Source organism: Sus scrofa, chromosome 6, assembly GCF_000003025.6.
Source record: "Sus scrofa isolate TJ Tabasco breed Duroc chromosome 6, Sscrofa11.1, whole genome shotgun sequence".
NCBI lineage: Eukaryota > Metazoa > Chordata > Mammalia > Artiodactyla > Suidae > Sus > Sus scrofa.
Genome location: NC_010448.4, coordinates 88,209,684 through 88,227,219, shown reverse-complemented (window position 1 = coordinate 88,227,219; position 17,536 = coordinate 88,209,684). Strand labels below are relative to the sequence as shown.

General features: G+C 55.2%; 1 protein-coding gene across 6 annotated transcripts in view; it reads left to right on the top strand.

The window, feature by feature from the left end:
- The window catches only part of COL16A1 (collagen type XVI alpha 1 chain), a 65,921-nt gene that overhangs the window by 16,499 nt on the left and 31,886 nt on the right, over positions 1-17,536 (top strand). For all 6 annotated transcript variants that reach the window (XM_021095778.1, XM_021095777.1, XM_021095775.1 and 3 more), the window contains 32 exons: positions 94-360; positions 938-1,018; positions 1,191-1,316; positions 2,070-2,123; positions 2,413-2,439; positions 2,988-3,023; positions 4,077-4,103; positions 5,221-5,283; positions 5,556-5,597; positions 5,726-5,770; positions 5,866-5,901; positions 6,267-6,329; positions 6,704-6,748; positions 6,833-6,928; positions 7,108-7,146; positions 7,722-7,766; positions 7,907-7,942; positions 8,703-8,813; positions 9,226-9,261; positions 9,482-9,517; positions 9,593-9,703; positions 10,064-10,108; positions 13,991-14,026; positions 14,149-14,193; positions 14,494-14,625; positions 15,676-15,711; positions 15,899-16,006; positions 16,320-16,442; positions 16,549-16,602; positions 16,808-16,849; positions 17,189-17,224; positions 17,310-17,363. In XM_021095778.1, coding sequence (XP_020951437.1) covers positions 94-360; positions 938-1,018; positions 1,191-1,316; positions 2,070-2,123; positions 2,413-2,439; positions 2,988-3,023; positions 4,077-4,103; positions 5,221-5,283; positions 5,556-5,597; positions 5,726-5,770; positions 5,866-5,901; positions 6,267-6,329; positions 6,704-6,748; positions 6,833-6,928; positions 7,108-7,146; positions 7,722-7,766; positions 7,907-7,942; positions 8,703-8,813; positions 9,226-9,261; positions 9,482-9,517; positions 9,593-9,703; positions 10,064-10,108; positions 13,991-14,026; positions 14,149-14,193; positions 14,494-14,625; positions 15,676-15,711; positions 15,899-16,006; positions 16,320-16,442; positions 16,549-16,602; positions 16,808-16,849; positions 17,189-17,224; positions 17,310-17,363 — 2,133 coding nt within the window. The remainder of the gene's footprint in view (positions 1-93; positions 361-937; positions 1,019-1,190; positions 1,317-2,069; positions 2,124-2,412; positions 2,440-2,987; positions 3,024-4,076; positions 4,104-5,220; positions 5,284-5,555; positions 5,598-5,725; positions 5,771-5,865; positions 5,902-6,266; positions 6,330-6,703; positions 6,749-6,832; positions 6,929-7,107; positions 7,147-7,721; positions 7,767-7,906; positions 7,943-8,702; positions 8,814-9,225; positions 9,262-9,481; positions 9,518-9,592; positions 9,704-10,063; positions 10,109-13,990; positions 14,027-14,148; positions 14,194-14,493; positions 14,626-15,675; positions 15,712-15,898; positions 16,007-16,319; positions 16,443-16,548; positions 16,603-16,807; positions 16,850-17,188; positions 17,225-17,309; positions 17,364-17,536) is intronic.

The window sequence follows — 17,536 nt, the reverse complement described above, 5'->3', positions numbered from 1 at the left end:
TCCCCTCCTGTGAAACGAGCTTGAGGGCCCTTTGCCATGCTGTGGCTCAGGCGCTCTGACACTCTGTCCTGTGCCTTTCCCAATTCCACACAGATTTCCCTGGAAGTCAACAGCCAAGAGCGGAGCCTGGAGCTCCGGGCTCGGGGCCAAGACGGCGACTTTGTGTCCTGCATCTTCTTGGTGCCCCAGCTCTTCGACCTGCGTTGGCACAAGCTGGTGCTGAGCGTGGCCGAACGGGTGGCCTCCGTGCATGTGGACTGTACATCAGCCTCCTCCCAGCCCCTGGGGCCCCGGCGGCCCATTAGGCCTGTGGGTCATGTCTTTCTGGGCTTGGATGCTGAGCAGGGCAAACCTGTCTCGGTGAGTGTGGGGTCGGGCTTGGACTCTGGGAACCTGGGTGAACTCCCTGGAACCTATGTCTGACGAGATTCTCCGCTCGCTCAGAATCCGCTCATGGTTCTGCCACTGACCTGCAGATGCAGCCTGAAGATGCAAGGTCTTTCATGAGCTGGTCCCTATAAATGTCTGCAGCATCATTTCCATTCCATCTCCCCTCACAGCTTTGCTCTGGTGGAGTCCGTCCCGACCATCCATTGCACTTGGTACCTTCACACCTCCAGCCCATGCCTATGCTGTTGCCTCCATCTGAGTGCTTTTCCTTGCTTACCTACCTGCTGAATAGCTTCTGGTCCTCAAGGCCCAGTGCCTCTTCCCCTCTTGCTCTGGGCCAAAGAGACATGGCTCCCTTGTCTCCCTCTTCCTTGCATGTTTAGTTGTGTTTTTCTTTTTGTAGCAGCTCTGTTCTCGATGGTCTCCCAGGCCAGACCGGAAATCCTCTGAGGGCAAACCCTGGGATGGAACCATTTTCATGTCTCACTGGGGACCAGGACACAGAGCTATTTGCTAAAATGAAATGACACTTGCGTGTCCTTTGCAGTTTGACCTTCAGCAGGCACACATCTATTGTGACCCGGAGTTTGTGCTGGAGGAGGGCTGCTGTGAGATTTCACCAGGAGGGGTGAGTGGCCTGGCCCCAGCATAGCAAGGAGGCTTTGCGGGGGCACTTCCCAGGGGGACAGTGTGCTGGAGAAGAGGGACCAGGAAGGGGATGCCTAGAGATCTTAGGATGAGTGGATGAAGGGGCACTCTGCTTTCTATACTAACGGCAACCCTTTCCCCACCCCGGGCAGTGTCCCCCAGAGACTTCCAAGGCCCGCCGGGACACCCAGAGCAATGAGCTCATCGAGATCAATCCACAGACTGAAGGCAAGGTCTACACCCGCTGCTTCTGCTTGGAGGAGCCGCAAAACAGCAAGGTGGGTGGGCAGGGCAGGCAGACATGGGCACAGGCTGGCACAGGAGGGACTCCTCTTCCCCGGGGTAGTTGGTCATGTGCCCGGGGGCAGGGAGGGCACTGGAGGTCTTGCCTGTTTGTGTCCCACCCTCATTGGACTCAGAGAGGCAGAGACAGCCCGCAGTATGCCCTGTGCCCGCCTGCCTGCTGGCATTGAGAGTTGTGCCCATCTAGCTCTGGTACTACCCAGACCCTCACTGGTGCTACTCCAGACCCTGCTGGTGAGAGAAGGACAAGGCTGGCACCCAAAGGCAGTTTCTCTAGGACAAGGATAACTGGGGTCAGAGGCCAGGCCACACTGCTTGCCTTGGGCTCATTCATTCTCCTGGGCTAGGCTGGTTCACGCCCAGTACCATGGCCAGCTGCCCTGCCCACTGCCAGGTTCTTTAGGGGTGGTAGGGAAGCCTAGTTCCTCCCTTAGCCCTGCCCCCTGGCCGGGTAGCCTCCCTGCCCACCGGGCATCATGCCCAGCCTCTGGCTGCAGGAACACAGGATCCCATTGATTCATGGTCTTGTTTTCTCCGACATCACGTGGGTGGGGGGAAAAGGAGGGGGGCCTGTGGGGGTGCCAGAGGCCTGAGCAGGCTCTTGATGCCCTGGGAGCTGCCGGATGTTGGGCTGAGGGGTACCTGAGGTCCATGCCCTGCCTGGGGGCCCCTTTCTAGGGTGGGCCCCAGAACTGCCCCCTCAAGATATCCCCCCTCTGTCTGCCTAGGTGGATGCCCAGCTCACAGGAGGAATCAGCCAGAAGGCCGAAAGAGGAGCAAAGGTAGAGACAGTGGGTGGGCAGAGGAGCCCCCAGTGTCCTCAGCCTGCCCTCCATGTCCTCCGTAAACCCCTCGAGTAAGAGACTCTCTGCCCACGCTCTGCCCGCACTCTTGGACAGAGCTGAGGATGTGTAGGTGCCAGCTCCGAGAAGGCGGGATGAATGGGGGCGAGGCTGATAGTACCTGGCCCTGTCTGGGGTACCCGCTTCTGTGGTTCTTGGGTAGGGGTTTGGAAGCACAGCACTTGTCTTCCCCATCCCTGGCCCAGTCTCATGCCCTCCCTCTTCCCAGGCCCACCAGGACACAGCAGCCGATGAGGTAAGCCTCCCATCTAGACTGGCAAAAAGAGCTTGGTTGGTGAGGTGCCAGCATGAGCCCTTTGGGGCACTGGAGCCCAGACATGGGGGTGTGGGATGACCACACAGCTCCCAGCATTCCTTGGGGGCCTGATGCTGGGCCCTGCCTGTCTGCTGCTTCTCCTTAGGAGGGGGTTGTTTAGCCCTGGACACTCCTGCTGAGTTGGCAGGAAATGGCCACGGGCATCCCCGAGAGAGAGCCCAGAAACCTTGGCTGGGGACCCTGGATTCTGGGCCTTATTCTGCTCCAACATGCCGTGTGACCCAGGGCCCACTGCTACTCCTTTCTGGGCCTCAGTTTCCTCATCTGAGAAATGGCTCGCCTCTGGGCTGATGGGAATCCAGGGCTGAGGGCTGTTTGATCGGATTTCCATCTTCATGCTCCCTCACCTCCATCCAGGATTCCTGTGATGTTCTGTGTGCTTGGTGTGTGAATGGCGGGGGAACAGGGCCGAGAGGACTGGTCCTGGGCTCTCGGACCTGACCTCCAGGCCCATTCTCCCCTTTCAGTGCCCACCCTGTGTCCATGGCGCCCGGGAGAGCAATGTGAGTGAAGAGCGGGTGTGCTGGGTGGAGTGGATGGGGGCTGGGAATGGATGTTGCCTAGAGGTTGGCTTGGCAGCTTCCTGGTTCAGGACAAGGGGGTCTTTGTGCACTTTCGCACACTCTGCCTGCCCATCCCCCAGAGCTGGACCTGACCCTCACCCCCTTCCCTGCCAAGCCAGGGCCCCATGGAAGGAAGCCTCAGGCCCTGTGATCTGGGCAATGTTTTGGGATCCATGGCAGAATGAGGACGGGGTGGTGGCTGGCGGGTCAGGGCCTTGGTTACTAATCTCAGCTTGGCAGCCCCCATGAGGACTCAGACCTGCTCTCCTTGGGGGCGATTTCCCGTGTTATCTCGGAGGTAGAGAAGGGGAAGAGCTGGCTCAGGGTGACACAGCCCAGCACTGGCTCCCAAAACACCTGTTGGCTCAGGGCCTCCTTTCCTCTCCCTCTCCAGTTGGTCCTGGCCTATCCTCCCTCTGGGGGGCCAGAAAGACAAGGGAAGGGGGCTCAGGGCAAGCCCAGCTGGTTCCTAACTGTGTCTCTTCCGTGGGCAGTATGAGTCACCACTTTCCCACAGCCTGACATTCTGAGTTGACATGCCACATTGATCTACAAAGGGCACAGCCCCACTCCCTTCAGCTCTAAGCCCCTGACCTTGGGAGACATCAGAAAGTATCCCCTCACTGCCCGCCCCTCTTTCCATCCAGTCTCCCACCAAATCCAGTGAAGCGAATGGTCCCCAGATGTGCAGGGGTTACCATGGCAACCGAGCAGCCATATTATCCTAGCAATGTGGGGGTGGGGGGTGGGGGGGTGGAGCTAGCCAAAGTCAGGCAGGTTACAGAAGGCAGGTCAGACCCCTTTGTAAGTTTGACAGTTTTAGGATGTAAATCAGCATGCTAGTTGGCCTCAGAGGTAGAGCATGGGCTGGGATTCAGGCTGTTGGTCCAGCCACCATGCTGTGTGACCCTGGCTAAAATGCTCACCCTCTCTGGGCCCCTGGTTTCTTCTCCCTCCCTGAGTTGCTTAATCCTCTCTCCTCTGTCCCCTCAGGTCACAATTGGTCCCTCTGGTCCCAAGGTGAGTCCCAAGTGGAAAGCAGGACATACCTGCCCTCTTCAGTGGTGCTGGCTCATCTCCTAGCATGTGGCCCCTTGGCTGTGTGTGCATATCAGGGCCCCCAAAGCCCGCATATGTGTGGGGTCATTAGAGGGGTGTGTGTGTGTGTGTGTGTGTGTGTTGGAAAGTAGAGGAGGTTGTGTGTATGTAAGGATGTGATGAACTGCCTTTTTCTGAGGTCTTGCTGTGTATCGGGGCCTGGGCCACTGCCCTGTGACCTTCCTGAACGGTCTCAGGCATCTCGTGGGGTGGGTACTATCATTTTATTTCAGGGAAAACCAAGGCCCGGCTGTGCACATGTGTGCGACTGGTGTGTCAGAGTGATTGTAATTGCATGTGGCTATGTGCATTTCTGGACACTTGTTTACATGTGTGCAGCCCACTGGGATGTGGGGGGTGAACCCGTATACCCATGGGCCTGACAGGACCACAGAGCTTGTGGGTGATGGGGTAGGCAGCATACATGCAAATGCGATATTGAACACTTGTGTGTGCCCATGAGTATACACTGGCATTCTTAGAGTCACCTTCATGTGCGTGCTGAGTGGCACCGAGCACTTTACCTGCAGGGTCCCATTTCTTGCCCACCACATCCCCTTGAGGTAGGTGCTGACACGAACCCCATTTTATTGATGAAGAAACTAAGGCACAGAGCAGTCACGTGTCTTGCCCTGAGTCACGTGCTTGTTAAGTGGTGGAGATAAGATTTGAACTCAGGCAGCCTAACACTCATCAGGATGGGTTTCTGCCACTCCACGTGTGTGTTCATGCACATGAGCCCCTGCACCCCTGGGTGTGCTGAGTGTGAGCTAGCGTGCTCGGGTGAGGGTGTGGGGAAGAGATACCTTCTGCATGAGACCATAGATTAGCCAAATATAGCCTTTGGGGGTGGGAGGGACATGTGGATGACTGCGTATGGGATCCATATGCTGTGTGCGTGGTGGGGGTTGGGGCAGGGCTGTGCTCATTTGCACACACACGTGTGTGGATGTGTGGGGAAGACCAGATGGGGGAGAGCCTCCTTGAGGGTCCCATGTGCCCCCTGTGGTCCCAGCCCTTGTTTTGCTCTCATTCACAGGGAGGAAAAGGCGAGCCGGGCCCGCCTGGTCCATTAGGACCCAAGGGAGAGAAGGGAGCCCGGGTAAGTGCCATGGCCATGCCCACTGCATACCTTCCTGGCTGTGTCCTGGGTTTGGGCCGGGATGGGAGCCCTCATCCCATCCTCTCAGCTGGAAAACTACAGCCTGATCCATACAGAGGAGAGGGCCAGGGTCCCTCTAAGGCTCAGTGTGTAGAAACCTCTATTTTCTAGGGGCACCTGGGACTGTGGGATTCCTGGGCCCTTCGTCCTCCAAACAGATCTAGGGTGACTCCCCTAGGAGGTCCCCCTGATCCTTTGATCCCTACTTCTAGGGCAATGACTGTGTTCGAATCTCCCTGGACGCTCCACTTCGGGTAAGACCTCGGGGAGGGGGGTACTGCTTTAAGGCCAATGTGGAGTCAAGCCCCTGGGGTTGGGGCTGTGCCCTCAGAGCCCAGGGGGTGACCCTGGGCCCTTCTCAACATCTCATCTCTCTGTTCAGTGCTCAGAAGGCCCGAAGGGAGAGAAGGGGGAGTCTGGAGCCTTGGTGAGTACGGGACCAGGGACAGGGGAGGGCAGCGGGGTCCCGGCCCAGCCTACCCGCACTTTCCTCACTCCTCCTTTGTCCCCTTCTTACCTCAGGGACCCTCCGGACTCCCAGGCTCCACAGGCCAGAAGGTAATGGTCCTGGACTTTGAGGGGTGGGTGCTGCGGAGGTCTGCGGACGCTATAGCCAGGAGGAGGGGGCATCCAAAGTCTTCCTAGAGGATGTTGTCATTGCCAGTGACCTCCAGCCCTCTCAGCCACCCTGCCTTGTCCAAATCCCCACCAGCCCCAGAGGGAAAAGGGACAGACTCTCTGCAGGAATGGCCTGGCTGGTTTGGAAGTTCTTCCTGTTGTCTACCCTCCTGTAAAGCCATTTAATCTCTGGGGAGGCTGAGACCACAGGTCTGGGAAGCAGGTGTCCCTCCCCAGAGGGAGCTGTCCTGGAGCCTCCCAGCCCCATCCCTCAGCCCCAGTCACGTTGCCTCTTCCTTCTTCAGGGCCAGAAAGGCGAGAAGGGAGACGGAGGCATCCAGGGCTCGCCGGGAAAGCCAGGCCGAGATGTACGGTGCCTGGGACCCTCCTCGCCAGCCCCCACCTCCTTCAGCACGTGGTCTTGAGAGAGAGGCCAGAATAGAACCTTTGGAGTCTGACACTACCCAACTCAGACACGAGACAGGCAACCCAGGGAGGGGAGGGCCGTGTCCCAGGAGGGGGCAGAAAAGGGCCTGAACCCGGGCCTCCTGACTCCCAGCCTAGGAGCCCCTGACCTCTAGGCCCTGGGGTTGACATCTGATGACCTTGGGGCACTGGGCAGAGTCTGGCTTTGGGAGGGGGCACTGAGGGCAGGCGGCTGGGAGTTTCCACGTCCCCAGGGGGGCTCCCGCCCGAGGGAGGTGTCAGGTCATTCATTCTCACAGCCTCCCCCCGCCCACAGGGCCGGCCGGGAGAGATCTGTGTCATGGGGCCCAAAGGGCAGAAGGTGAGTTGTGGGTGTCCAAGGGGTGAAGGGTGGATAATAGGCAGAGGTGGTGGCGTTCTCACACCTACCTTGTGTCTGTACCAGGGAGACCCCGGTTTTGTTGGGCCTGAGGGGCTGGCAGGAGAGCCTGGACCTCCTGGCCTCCCTGGGCCCCCTGGGATAGGACTTCCTGGGACTCCAGTGAGTACCCCCTTGTCCCCTCCTGCCATCCTTTTCTCAGAGACCCTTCTCCCTCCTGGCCAGGGTGGGGAGGGAAGGCTCGGTCCCAGGGGTCCTGGTTGTGGGGAAGGGCCAGAGGGGACCTCATTGTAATGCGAGGGCCCCAGGAAGCCCCTGGCTGACCCTGTTTCTGCCCTCAGGGGGACCCAGGTGGCCCGCCAGGCCCTAAGGGAGACAAGGTAAGCATGGGCAGGAGCAAGGCTGCATGGGGGACCCCTGCTCCTTGGGAGGAGAGAGGAGAATGGAGCCCGGGAGTGGGCGTGTTGGGGGGGAAGGGGCTGGCGGGCAGGGTCCCCATCCCAGTGCTTGCTGACGTGGGAGCCTTGGCCTGGGTTCCAGGCATTGGGACAGGCCGGCCTAAGTCTGGTAATGACAGGCCGGCCTACGTCCGGTAATGACAGGCCAGCCTAAGTTCATTTTAGGTCCTTGTGCCTTGAAGAGCAGAAAGCCCTAGAAAGGTCTTTCTGCTGTGATTTCTCTGGGGTCACTCCGGTCGCCTCCCAACCTGCCACACAGGGGAAGGGGCACACAGAGGCCTCATGTTCTCCCTTCCTTTGCAAGTAGAAGGACTTGGGTTAGACATGGAGAAGGACAGGCAACAGGAAGTGAGTGTTTGTTTAAAAACAGACCAAGAGGAGATGGGAGATTTGGCGAGATTGTCCTGCTCAGCCAGGGAGAAGATTGGATGCGGGAGGGGTGGATGGGCTGAGGTCATGGCCAAAAGCCGCCAGCTTAACTCTTCTTCTGACCACAGGGCAGCTCTGGGGTGCCGGGAAAGGAAGGTCCTGGTGGGAAACCTGTAAGTGACCCCATTCTGGGGATGGGGAGGGGGCCGCTGCCCACCATGCCCAGGGCTGCTCTTCCAGGGCCTCCAGGGGAGGGGGCTAGGTCCTTGGGCCCAAGCTTCTGTGACACTAATTCTCACTGCTTCTCCAACAGGGGAAGCCAGGGGTGCCCGGGCTGAAGGGACAGAAGGTGAGTCCCAGACCTTGGGTTGGGGTGGGAGTGTGAGCCTCTCTCTGGAGGTGACACTGAGCATCAAGGGCACTGGGCCTGGGACCTTCCTGGGAGAACCTCCCACCTCTTCTTTGTTCTTTTGGGTGCCTGTGTGATTACTAACCAAAGAGCCTGGTTTGGGAGTGACACAGCCAGGTTCAAATTCCACTTTGGCCATGCATGTGAACATGGAAAGTCAATTAACTTCTCTCTCTCTCTCTCTCTCTCTCTCTTTTTTTTTTTTTTTTTTTTTTTGCTTTTTATGGCTGCACACAGCACATGGAAGTTTCCAGGCTAGGGGTTGAATCATAGCTGCAGCTGCTGGCCTAAGCCACAGCCACAGCAGCAAGGGATCCAAACTGCGTCTGCAACCTACGCCATAGCTCACGGCAATGCCAGATCCTTAACCCACTGAGCAAGGCCAGGGATCGAACCCATGTCCTCATGGATACTGGTCGGTTTGTTACCACTGAGCCACAATGGGAACTCCTTAACTTCTCTTTTTGCCCAAGTTTCCACATCTCTAAGTGGGCCGCAATGATTTCTCGTGGCTTGTTATGAAGGTGTTGTTTTCGATGTCCTGGACGCGTAAACTGAATGCATGAGTCAGTTGAATAGAAAGCGCCCCCAGTGTTCCTGCCGACCACTTTGCCCTGACCCCCCCCCCATGTCTAGAGCACTCTGTCTTCCTCAGGGTCTCAGCCCCCCTTGTCCACTCATGGTCTCTCCTTTCTGCTAGGGTGACCCCTGTGAAGTGTGCCCAACGCTGCCTAAAGGGTTTGAGAACTTTGTGGGGCTCCCTGGAAAGCCAGGGCCCAAAGGAGAACCAGGTGACCCAGCACCAGCAAGGGTGAGTGTCCAGGGTGACGGTTGTGGGGCTCCACAAAACACCCTCGGGGGCGGGGGGCATACTCATGGAGAAGAATTGTGTAGAGGGGCTGGAAACTTATCATGGCCATAGAGACATTGTGGGCAGAGAATCTAGGCTCTTTACTCCAGGGGTGTGGGGGCTTAACCATAGAGTTTAGGGCTGGGCTAGAAGGCCACCCCAGGTCTCCACGGCAACCAATCAGGGTTTTCCAGCCAAGGTTTAAGATGCCTTTTGGGCAAGCTGGGGTGGAGCCAGCCCTTATAGTGAGTGAGGCTGCACCTTCCTCCTGGATTGGGTGTTCCTTGGGGGTACAGAAAAGAGATGGGTAGGGCTGGGTTAGGGTCCTGGCCTGGACTATGTACCCCACTCCTTCACAGACCCCTTTTTTCAGGAGGGCCTGAGAGCTGTTGGACAAAAAGGTGATCGGGTATGTGTAGACAATTGCCGCTTGGGTAGCTTAGCCTGGCCTTGTTTTCTCCATCTGTTCCATGGGTTGGTGAGCCCTGATTCTGGGATGCTGACCTTGAATCCCCTGGGAACCCTGGGTGTTTGAAGGGTTTGTGATGTGTTATCTCCTATGTGGCTGGGAAGTTTGGGGTGCCCCCCCACATACCCAGCCTCAGCTCATAAACCTTTTCCCCCTACAGGGAGACCCCGGCATCCAAGGCCTCAAAGGAGAGAAGGTGAGGGCCCCTGGCTTCTGGCTGCCCCCTTCCGACTTTTGGGAGCCTCTCTGATTCCTTTTCTTCCTTCCCCAGGGGGAGCCCTGCTCGTCCTGCAGCTCAGCTGTAGCTGCCCAGCACCTTGGGCCCTCTACAGGGGCCAAAGGAGATGTGGGCCCTCCTGGCCTCGGTGTGCCTGGCCTTCCGGTGAGTGATTGCTTCCTTCTAGCCCGGGCAGGTCAGCCCATCCTGGCCACACTGCTGGCCTCTCTGGTTCCTTAGGCCCAGAGTCTCAAGTTAGAGACCAGGAGGGAGGCCCTGAGGCAGGTGTCCCAGGCATGTAGCCTGGTCTTTCCCCCCCACTCCTGCACTGCCCCAGGACACCCTCTTAGAACCTCTGAATGCCCAGCCATATAACAGAGGTCATTGTGCAGCTACCTGCAGGGTTGTAGGATTTGTAATTCCGAGCTGGCCTGTCTCTTTCTGGGTAGACATTGGGACCTGTGGAGTCCTGGGGGGGGGGGGTGGGTAGATGCTGTGATGTGATGTGACATGATTGTTTTTCAGGGGAAAGTTGGGGCTCCGGGGCCAACAGGTCTGAAAGGAGAGAAGGTGAGACCTGGGTTAGATGTCATGGACACTGGGGCTTCTTGGCAGGGAGGCAAGGAGGGGGCCCCTGGGCAGGGAATGGGGACAACACAGATAAGAGATCAAACTGTAACTTCACAGAGAAATACATTCATCAGTGTTTTGCAGACTGGAGTCAAAGAATTAATTTCTGAGAGCCCGCATGCTCTCCAAGAGAGTTGCTTAGTGCTGTACTTTTAATTTACTAATAATCCGAAACAGTTAAGTACATTCAAGATTACCTTGTAATAAAATAATGATGATAATAACACTTCTTTACCACCTACTCTGTGCTGAGCAGCATTCCAAGGGCTTGTACTTATATTGACTTGTTTCCTCCTCCCAAAACCTTATAGGGTGGGTACTCTATTATTTCCATTTCATTTTATTATTTTTTATTACTCAGTGAATTTTATTACATTTATAGTTGTATAATGATCATCACAACCTAATTTTATAGCATTTCCATCCCAAACCCTCAGTGCATCCCCCACCCCCGAACCTGTCTCCTTTGGAAGTCATAAGTTTTTCAAAGTTGTGAGTCAGTATTTGTTCTGAAAAGAAGTTCATTGTGTCCTTTTTTTAGATTCCACATGTAAGTGATAGCATTTGTTGTTGATGTGTCATTGTCTGACTGACTTCACTTAGCATGATAATTTCTAGGTCCATCCATGTTGCTGCAAATGCCGTTATTTCTTTCCTTTTAAAGGCTGGGTAATATTCCATTGTGTATATGTAGCACATCTTCTTTATCCACTCCTCTGTCAATGGGCATTTCGGTTGTTTCCACGTCTTGGCTATTGTATATAGTGCTGCAGTGAACACTGGGGTACATGTGTCTTTTTGAGTCATGGCTTTCTCTGGATAGATGCCCAGGAGTGGGATTGCTGGATCACATGGTAGTTCTAGTTTTAGTTTTCTGAGGAGTCTCCATACTGTTTTCCACAATGGTTGCACCAATTTACATTCCCAGCAGTGTAATAGGGTTCCCCTTTCTCCACACCCTCTCCAGCATTTATTGTTTGTAGACTTTTTTTTTTTTTTTTTTGTCTTTTTGTCTTTTGTTGTTGTTGTTGTTGTTGTTGCTATTTCTTGGGCCGCTCCCGCGGCATATGGAGGTTCCCAGGCTAGGGGTTGAATCAGAGCTGTAGCCACCGGCCTACGCCAGAGCCACAGCAACGTGGGATCGGAGCCGCGTCTGCAACCTACACCACAGCTCACGGCAACGCCGGATCGTTAACCCACTGAGCAAGGGCAGGGACCGAACCCGCAACCTCATGGTTCCTAGTTGGATTCGTTAACCACTGCGCCAAGACGGGAACTCCCTGTTTGTAGACTTTTTGATGATGGCCATTCTGGCCAGTGTAAGGTGGTACCTCATAGTGGTTTTGATTTGCATTTCTCTAATAATTAGTGATGTTGAACATCTTTTCATGTGTTTTTCGACCATCTGTATGTCTTCTTCGGAGAATTGTCTGTTTAGATCTTCTGCCCATTTTTTGATGGGGTTGTACGTTTTGTTGGTATTGAGCTTTAGAAGGTGTTTATAAATTTTGGAGATTAATCCCTTGTCAGTCACTTCATTTACAAATATTTTCTCCCATGGTGTGGGTTGTCTTTTCATTTTGTTTAGGGTTTTCTTTGCTGTGCAGAAACTTTTAAGTTTAATTAAGTACCATTTGTTTATTTTTGTTTTTATTGTCATTATTCTAGGAGGTGGATCTGAGAAGATGTTGCTATGGTTAATGTTAGAGAGTGTTTGGCCTATGTTTCTCCAAGAGTTTTATAGTATCTGGTCTTATATTTAAGTCTTTAATCCATTTTGAGTTTATTTTTTGTATGGTGTTAGGAAGTGTTCTAATTTCATTCTTTTACATGTGGCTGTCCAGTTTTCCCAGCACCACTTATTGAAGGGGCTGTCTTTTCTCCATTGTATATTCTTGCCTCCTTTGTCATAGATTAGTTGCCCGTAGGTGCGTGGGTTTAATTCTGGGCTTTCTATCCTGTTCCACTGATCTATGTTTCTGTCTTTGTGTCAGTACCATATGGTTGTGATGACTGTAGCTTTGTGGTATAGTCTGCAGCATTATTCCCATTTTATGGCTGAGGAAACGGAGGTCCAGGAAGGCCAAGTGAATGGCCCAAAGTCACATGGGTTATTAGGTGCAGACCTAGGCTTGATCCCGGGGAGTCTGGCTCCAGAATCTGTCATCTTCACTACCTGGCTGGGTCACTTAATTTCAGTGCCCATGTGAACAGTTATGTTTGTGGGTTGCATTAGAGACAAATGACAGCACTGAACTTGTAACGCAGTGTTACTCAGATGAGGGGTTCTGTGGGTGTACAAGTGTTCCAGTGTGAGACACAGTAGAATGTATGTTCAGACGCAGCTCTATCAGGCAAACCACACCTGTCATTTCTCAGATGGAGATTTGGACCCTGCGCCACATCTGCTTCCCCTTCCAGTTCTTCTCCTCTCTGTGAATGGTGTATATCCAGCACCTCAAACCTCCTCAGATCCCCAATTCTGGCAGTAGCCTTGATTCCTCCTGTCTCCATACCGTCTCCTTCACCTGACAGTCCTGACACAGCATCTGTCTCAACTCCCCCCCGCTTTGCTTACCGCCATGACCGCCACTTAGTCTGGGTCCCATCTTCTCTGGCCTAGATGGTGGTGGCATCCCCCTAGCTGGCCTGCCTGTGGCCACTGTGGCTCTTTAGCTTTTTTCCCCAGTGGCTAATGTGGTTTTGTGTAAAAAAAAAACCAAAACCAAAAATCAAACTCAGGTTACATTATTTCCCTGCTTAAATCCTTCTATGACTCGACTTTGTACAAAAGGTCTGCTAATGCCTAATGTTAGGCGTTAGCCTGGCCCTGCCTGCCTTTGCAGGTCCATCTGGTTCTGCTCCTCCTATTTCCTGGGCTTTCTATGCACTGCCCTCCTTCCTTTCTGCAGTATGTCAATCAAGATTGTCCCCACCTCTTAGATTTGGTACCTATGGCTCCCACTGTCTAGGACATCTTTCCTGTCTACCTCCCCCTGTTCTTTCCTTGGCCGGCCTTAGTCTTGTCTTTCTGATAATAATTGTGGTTAACCCTTCTCTGACCATCCTATCTAAAACAGCCTCCTCCCTTAGAGTTCCCATTGTGGCTCAGCAGTGACGAAACCTGACTCGTATCCAGGAGGATGCGGGTTTGACCCTGGCCTCACTCAGGGGTCCAGTGTCTCCTTGAGCTGTGGTGTAGGTCACAGACGCAGGTTGGATCCCACGTTGCTGTGGCTGTGGTGTAGGCTGGCAGCTGTAGCTCTGATTCAACCCCTGGCCTGGGAACTTCTATATGCTGCAGGTGCAGCCCTAAAGATAAAAAAAAAAAAAAAAAAAAAAAAAAAAGCCTCCCCATCTACTTTGTCTCATCACCCTATTTATTTCCTTCACAGCACTCATTGCTATTCATAGTTACTATTATTCAAAAGTTCTTAGCATCCCCACAAGGGTGTAAGCTCCACAGGCGTGTTTGTCTGTGCCGTTCATTGCTACCTACTGCACCTTGCCCAGTACACAGCGCATCCAGGGCTCCAGCAAGGATCTCTTGGATTAATGAATCCATGATCTTTGTGTGCCGGGTCAGGGCTGAGGCTGAAGCTGGGGTTCTGCTGAGTGAGGCTGTGACACAGGCTGGCCACAGACTCCCCTGGGGACCTTGGGAAAATCCCTTTCCCTGTCTGGGTCTTGGTTTCTCTAGCTGGGAAATGAGGGGGCCCATGGGAGGTCCCAAGGAGCTCCTTTTGCAGTCTGGGCCTTGGGAGTGACATAGCATCTGTCTGCCTCCCCACCTTGACCCTGTGTTCTCTGCTTTGCTCTCAGGGTAATTTCGGGGAGGCGGGGCCAGCCGGCAGTCCGGTAAGTGAGCTTTGGGTGGCAACTGCTCTGGGGAGGAGGACACGGTGGAAGATGGGGCAACCATAGGCTCCAGCGCAGCAAAAGCTGATGCCAGGCATCACACGTGCCTTCTTATCACACAGGGGCCTCCAGGGCCGGTGGGACCCACAGGCATCAAAGGGGAGAAGGTGAGTCTGAGACATTGCCCACGCCGCAGCCAGGGCGGAGTCCTGAACACACGCCTGTCTTGCTCTACTTCACACCCTCTGAGGCTCCCCACTGCCTGAGGGTAACATCTGATTCCTCCGCATGATGCTCAGGACTCCTGGGGCCTTGGCCTCCATCTTTGCTTTTTACCTATTTTCCGTCAATCTCTCCTGAGATATCCTTGGCCTGGCACAGGTGCTGTGTCAGGCCTGGCTTCATTGCCCAGCCCCCGATTCCAAGCCTGGCCTAGGGTCCCCCAACCCTGTGTCCTTGCTTGGCAGGGAGAGCCTTGTGAGCCATGCCCAGCCCTGTTCCAGCATCAGGAGGAGGACAGCCACGTGGTGGCCTTGCCTGGGCCTCCTGGAAAGAAGGGGGAGCCTGGCCCTCCAGGCTTTGGCCTGCCAGGAAAACACGTGAGTTCTGGGGCCCGTGGGGGTGGGATGCTGGCAGGATATGTGGAGAGGGGGGCGGGGGCCGCCTGGATCACTAGGCTCCCTTCGCAGTGGGGAGCAGATGGGAGCGTGAAGAGGGGTTGGTGCCTCTGTCCTCTCCTCTGGGGAGCTGGGGCACAGCATGGTCAGGTGTGCAGAAAGAACACCACCCTGGGGCTAGACAGGTCTGGGTTCAAAGTCCAGCTCTGCCTTTTACTAGCTCTTTGACTTGAGCAAGTTACTTTTCCCCTCTGTGCCTCATTTCCTACACATGGGATTGTTGTAAAGCCTGGGAACAATGTGTGTGAAGCACTTAACAGCACACAATAAGCATTCAAGAAAAGATAATTACCACGGTGGCAATTATTATTGTTACTGCTTCACTAATAGCAGTGAATGCTGACGGAGTGTATGTTATGGGCTGTGCACTGCTTCCCACACATCAGCGTGTCTAAGCTCACAAGAACCCTACAGGGTAGAAGCTGATGCTCTTTTTATCATCCCCATTTGACAGATAAAGAAACTGAGGCACAGACAGGTTAAATGACTTGCCCAGAATCATGCAGGCCAGGGAGTCTGGCTCAAGACTCTTCTCTCTCTCTCTCTCTCTCTCTTTTTTTTATTTTTTTTGTCTTTTTGCCTTTTCCAGAGCCCCTCCCGAGGCATATGGAGGTTCCCAGGCTAGGGGTCTAATCGGAGGTGTAGCCACCGGCCTATGCCAGAGCCACAGCAACACAGGATCCCAGCTGCATCTGCGACCCACACCATAGCTCATGGCAACGCCAGATCCTTAACCCACTGAGCAAGGCCAGGGATTGAACCCGCAACCTCATGGTTCCTAGTCGGATTCGTTAACCACTGCGCCACGATGGGAACTCCTCTTCTCTTAATCTATACCGGATTGCTCACTAGAATGAGAGCAGAGAATTTGGTCTGTTTTGTATGCTGCATATTCCTCGGGTCTAACACTGTGCCAGATACATAAGGGCGTCTAGGACGAGTGAATGGGTGCTAGAAATGCTTTCTCCTCAGGGCAAGGCCGGGGAGCGTGGATTGAAGGGGCAGAAGGTAAGAGAACTCAGAGGGTGCCTCTCAGATGCCCTCCCCACCTCCCAATCCTGATTGCCCTGTGCCCACTCTCTGCTCCCTGCCTACCCCCCAGTCCCAGGAAAGACTCTGAGTGCCTACAGGTTCAGGAGGGCACCCTACCCCCATCTGGGTCACCTCCGCCCTCCTTGAACTTGACTCCTTATAGGGTGATGCTGGGAATCCTGGAGATCCTGGAATACCGGGCACCACGGGGCAGCCGGGATTGTCGGGAGAGCCTGGTGTCCGGGGCCCTGCGGGGCCAAAAGGAGAAAAGGTCAGTCAGGCAGGGGGCGGTGTGTTGCATGAGCAGAAAAAAATCGGGCTAAGAGCTAATGAGGGGAGACTTGGAGTCAGGCTGCAAGCCGTGTGGGATGCCAGAATCTCTAGGTGGAGGCGCCTAGCTCTTCTCTGAGGCAGGGAGGAGAGCTGGGAGTGTCAGGAGCCGATTTTGATATCCCAGGCTGGGGTGGGGACAGTGGAGAGACAGAGCTTTCAGAAAGGCACAAGGACCCCCTTTCCGGTGCCTCCTCCCAGCCGGGCTGCCAGGCCTGGCTCACCGGCTCTTGCCTGCGCTCATCTCTGACCAGGGTGATGGCTGCACTGCCTGCCCCAGCCTGCAGGGGGCGATGACCAACATGGCGGGACAGCCTGGAAAGCCAGGCCCGAAAGGAGATCAGGGGCCAGAAGGTGTGGGCCGGCCTGGGAAACCGGTGAGTTCTGGCTACCCTCTCTCTTGCCCTTCCCTGCCTGGGCTCTCCTTCTCTCCCTCCTGCCCCCTTTCTCCTGTGGGACCCATGGCTCTCCTGTGTCTTTTAGGGCCAGCCTGGTCTACCTGGAGTTCAAGGGCCCCCAGGACTGAAGGGCATACAGGTATGTGAGAGTGTGGGGGCCTGGGCTGCCACAATGTGGGGGTGGGTGGGGGGATACCTGAGGGCAGTGGGGCTGGTGTGGGGAATGGAGATCAGCTTCAGGGCAGGAAGACGATGGAGTGGAAGAGGTTAAGGAGGAGGGGTGGGGCAGGGGCGAGGGGTGAGTGGAGAATCTTATGCCCAGGCTTGTCCTTCTGCCTCTTCAGGGAGAGCCTGGGCCTCCAGGAGTGGGAGTCCAAGGGTCCCAGGTGAGTCTCCAGCCTTACCTTTGCCTGCTTGCTTCCCCACACTCCCATTAGCCAGGGGCTCACCCCCGTTCCCCTCCCAAACCTCAGAGTTCTCCCTGTCCCCTGATGCTCCAGGGCATAGCTCTGGGGAGTTGGGCAGCAGAATTAGGAATTAGTTGGCCTGCCATTGCTTCTGTATGGGACTTTGGTTTTGACTCCCTGCCCTTCTCTGACCCTCAGAGTCTCCTTGCTGAGCTCTCCTGAGTTTGGGCTGGCAGACACCCCACCCCAGACCAGGTCTGCCAGTAAGACAGGTTGGCACAGGCAGCTGTGGCCCAGTTTGCCTTTTCTGACTTGCAGGGGGAGCCTGGAGCCCAGGGCTTGCCTGGCACTCAGGTACGTCTGCCTCGGGCCTGGAGGAGACTGGGAGGGAAAAGGGCCCCTCCAGCCTGGAGATAACTAACTGCGCTTCCATCTGCAGGGGCCTCCGGGACCTCAGGGACCACCTGGCCCTGCTGGAGGGAAGGGTGCCAAGGTGAGCCTCTGCCTCCTTGGGCTCTAGACTTGTAATGCTCTGGAATGTCCTGGCACTGGGATGCGGGAACTGAGTGATGCTTGTCAGAGGGCTGCCCAAAACCTGGTATCTCCCACTGGCTTGGAGCCAGCTTCAAACTCTGCCTCTGCAACCTTTGCACCCTCTCTTCCACA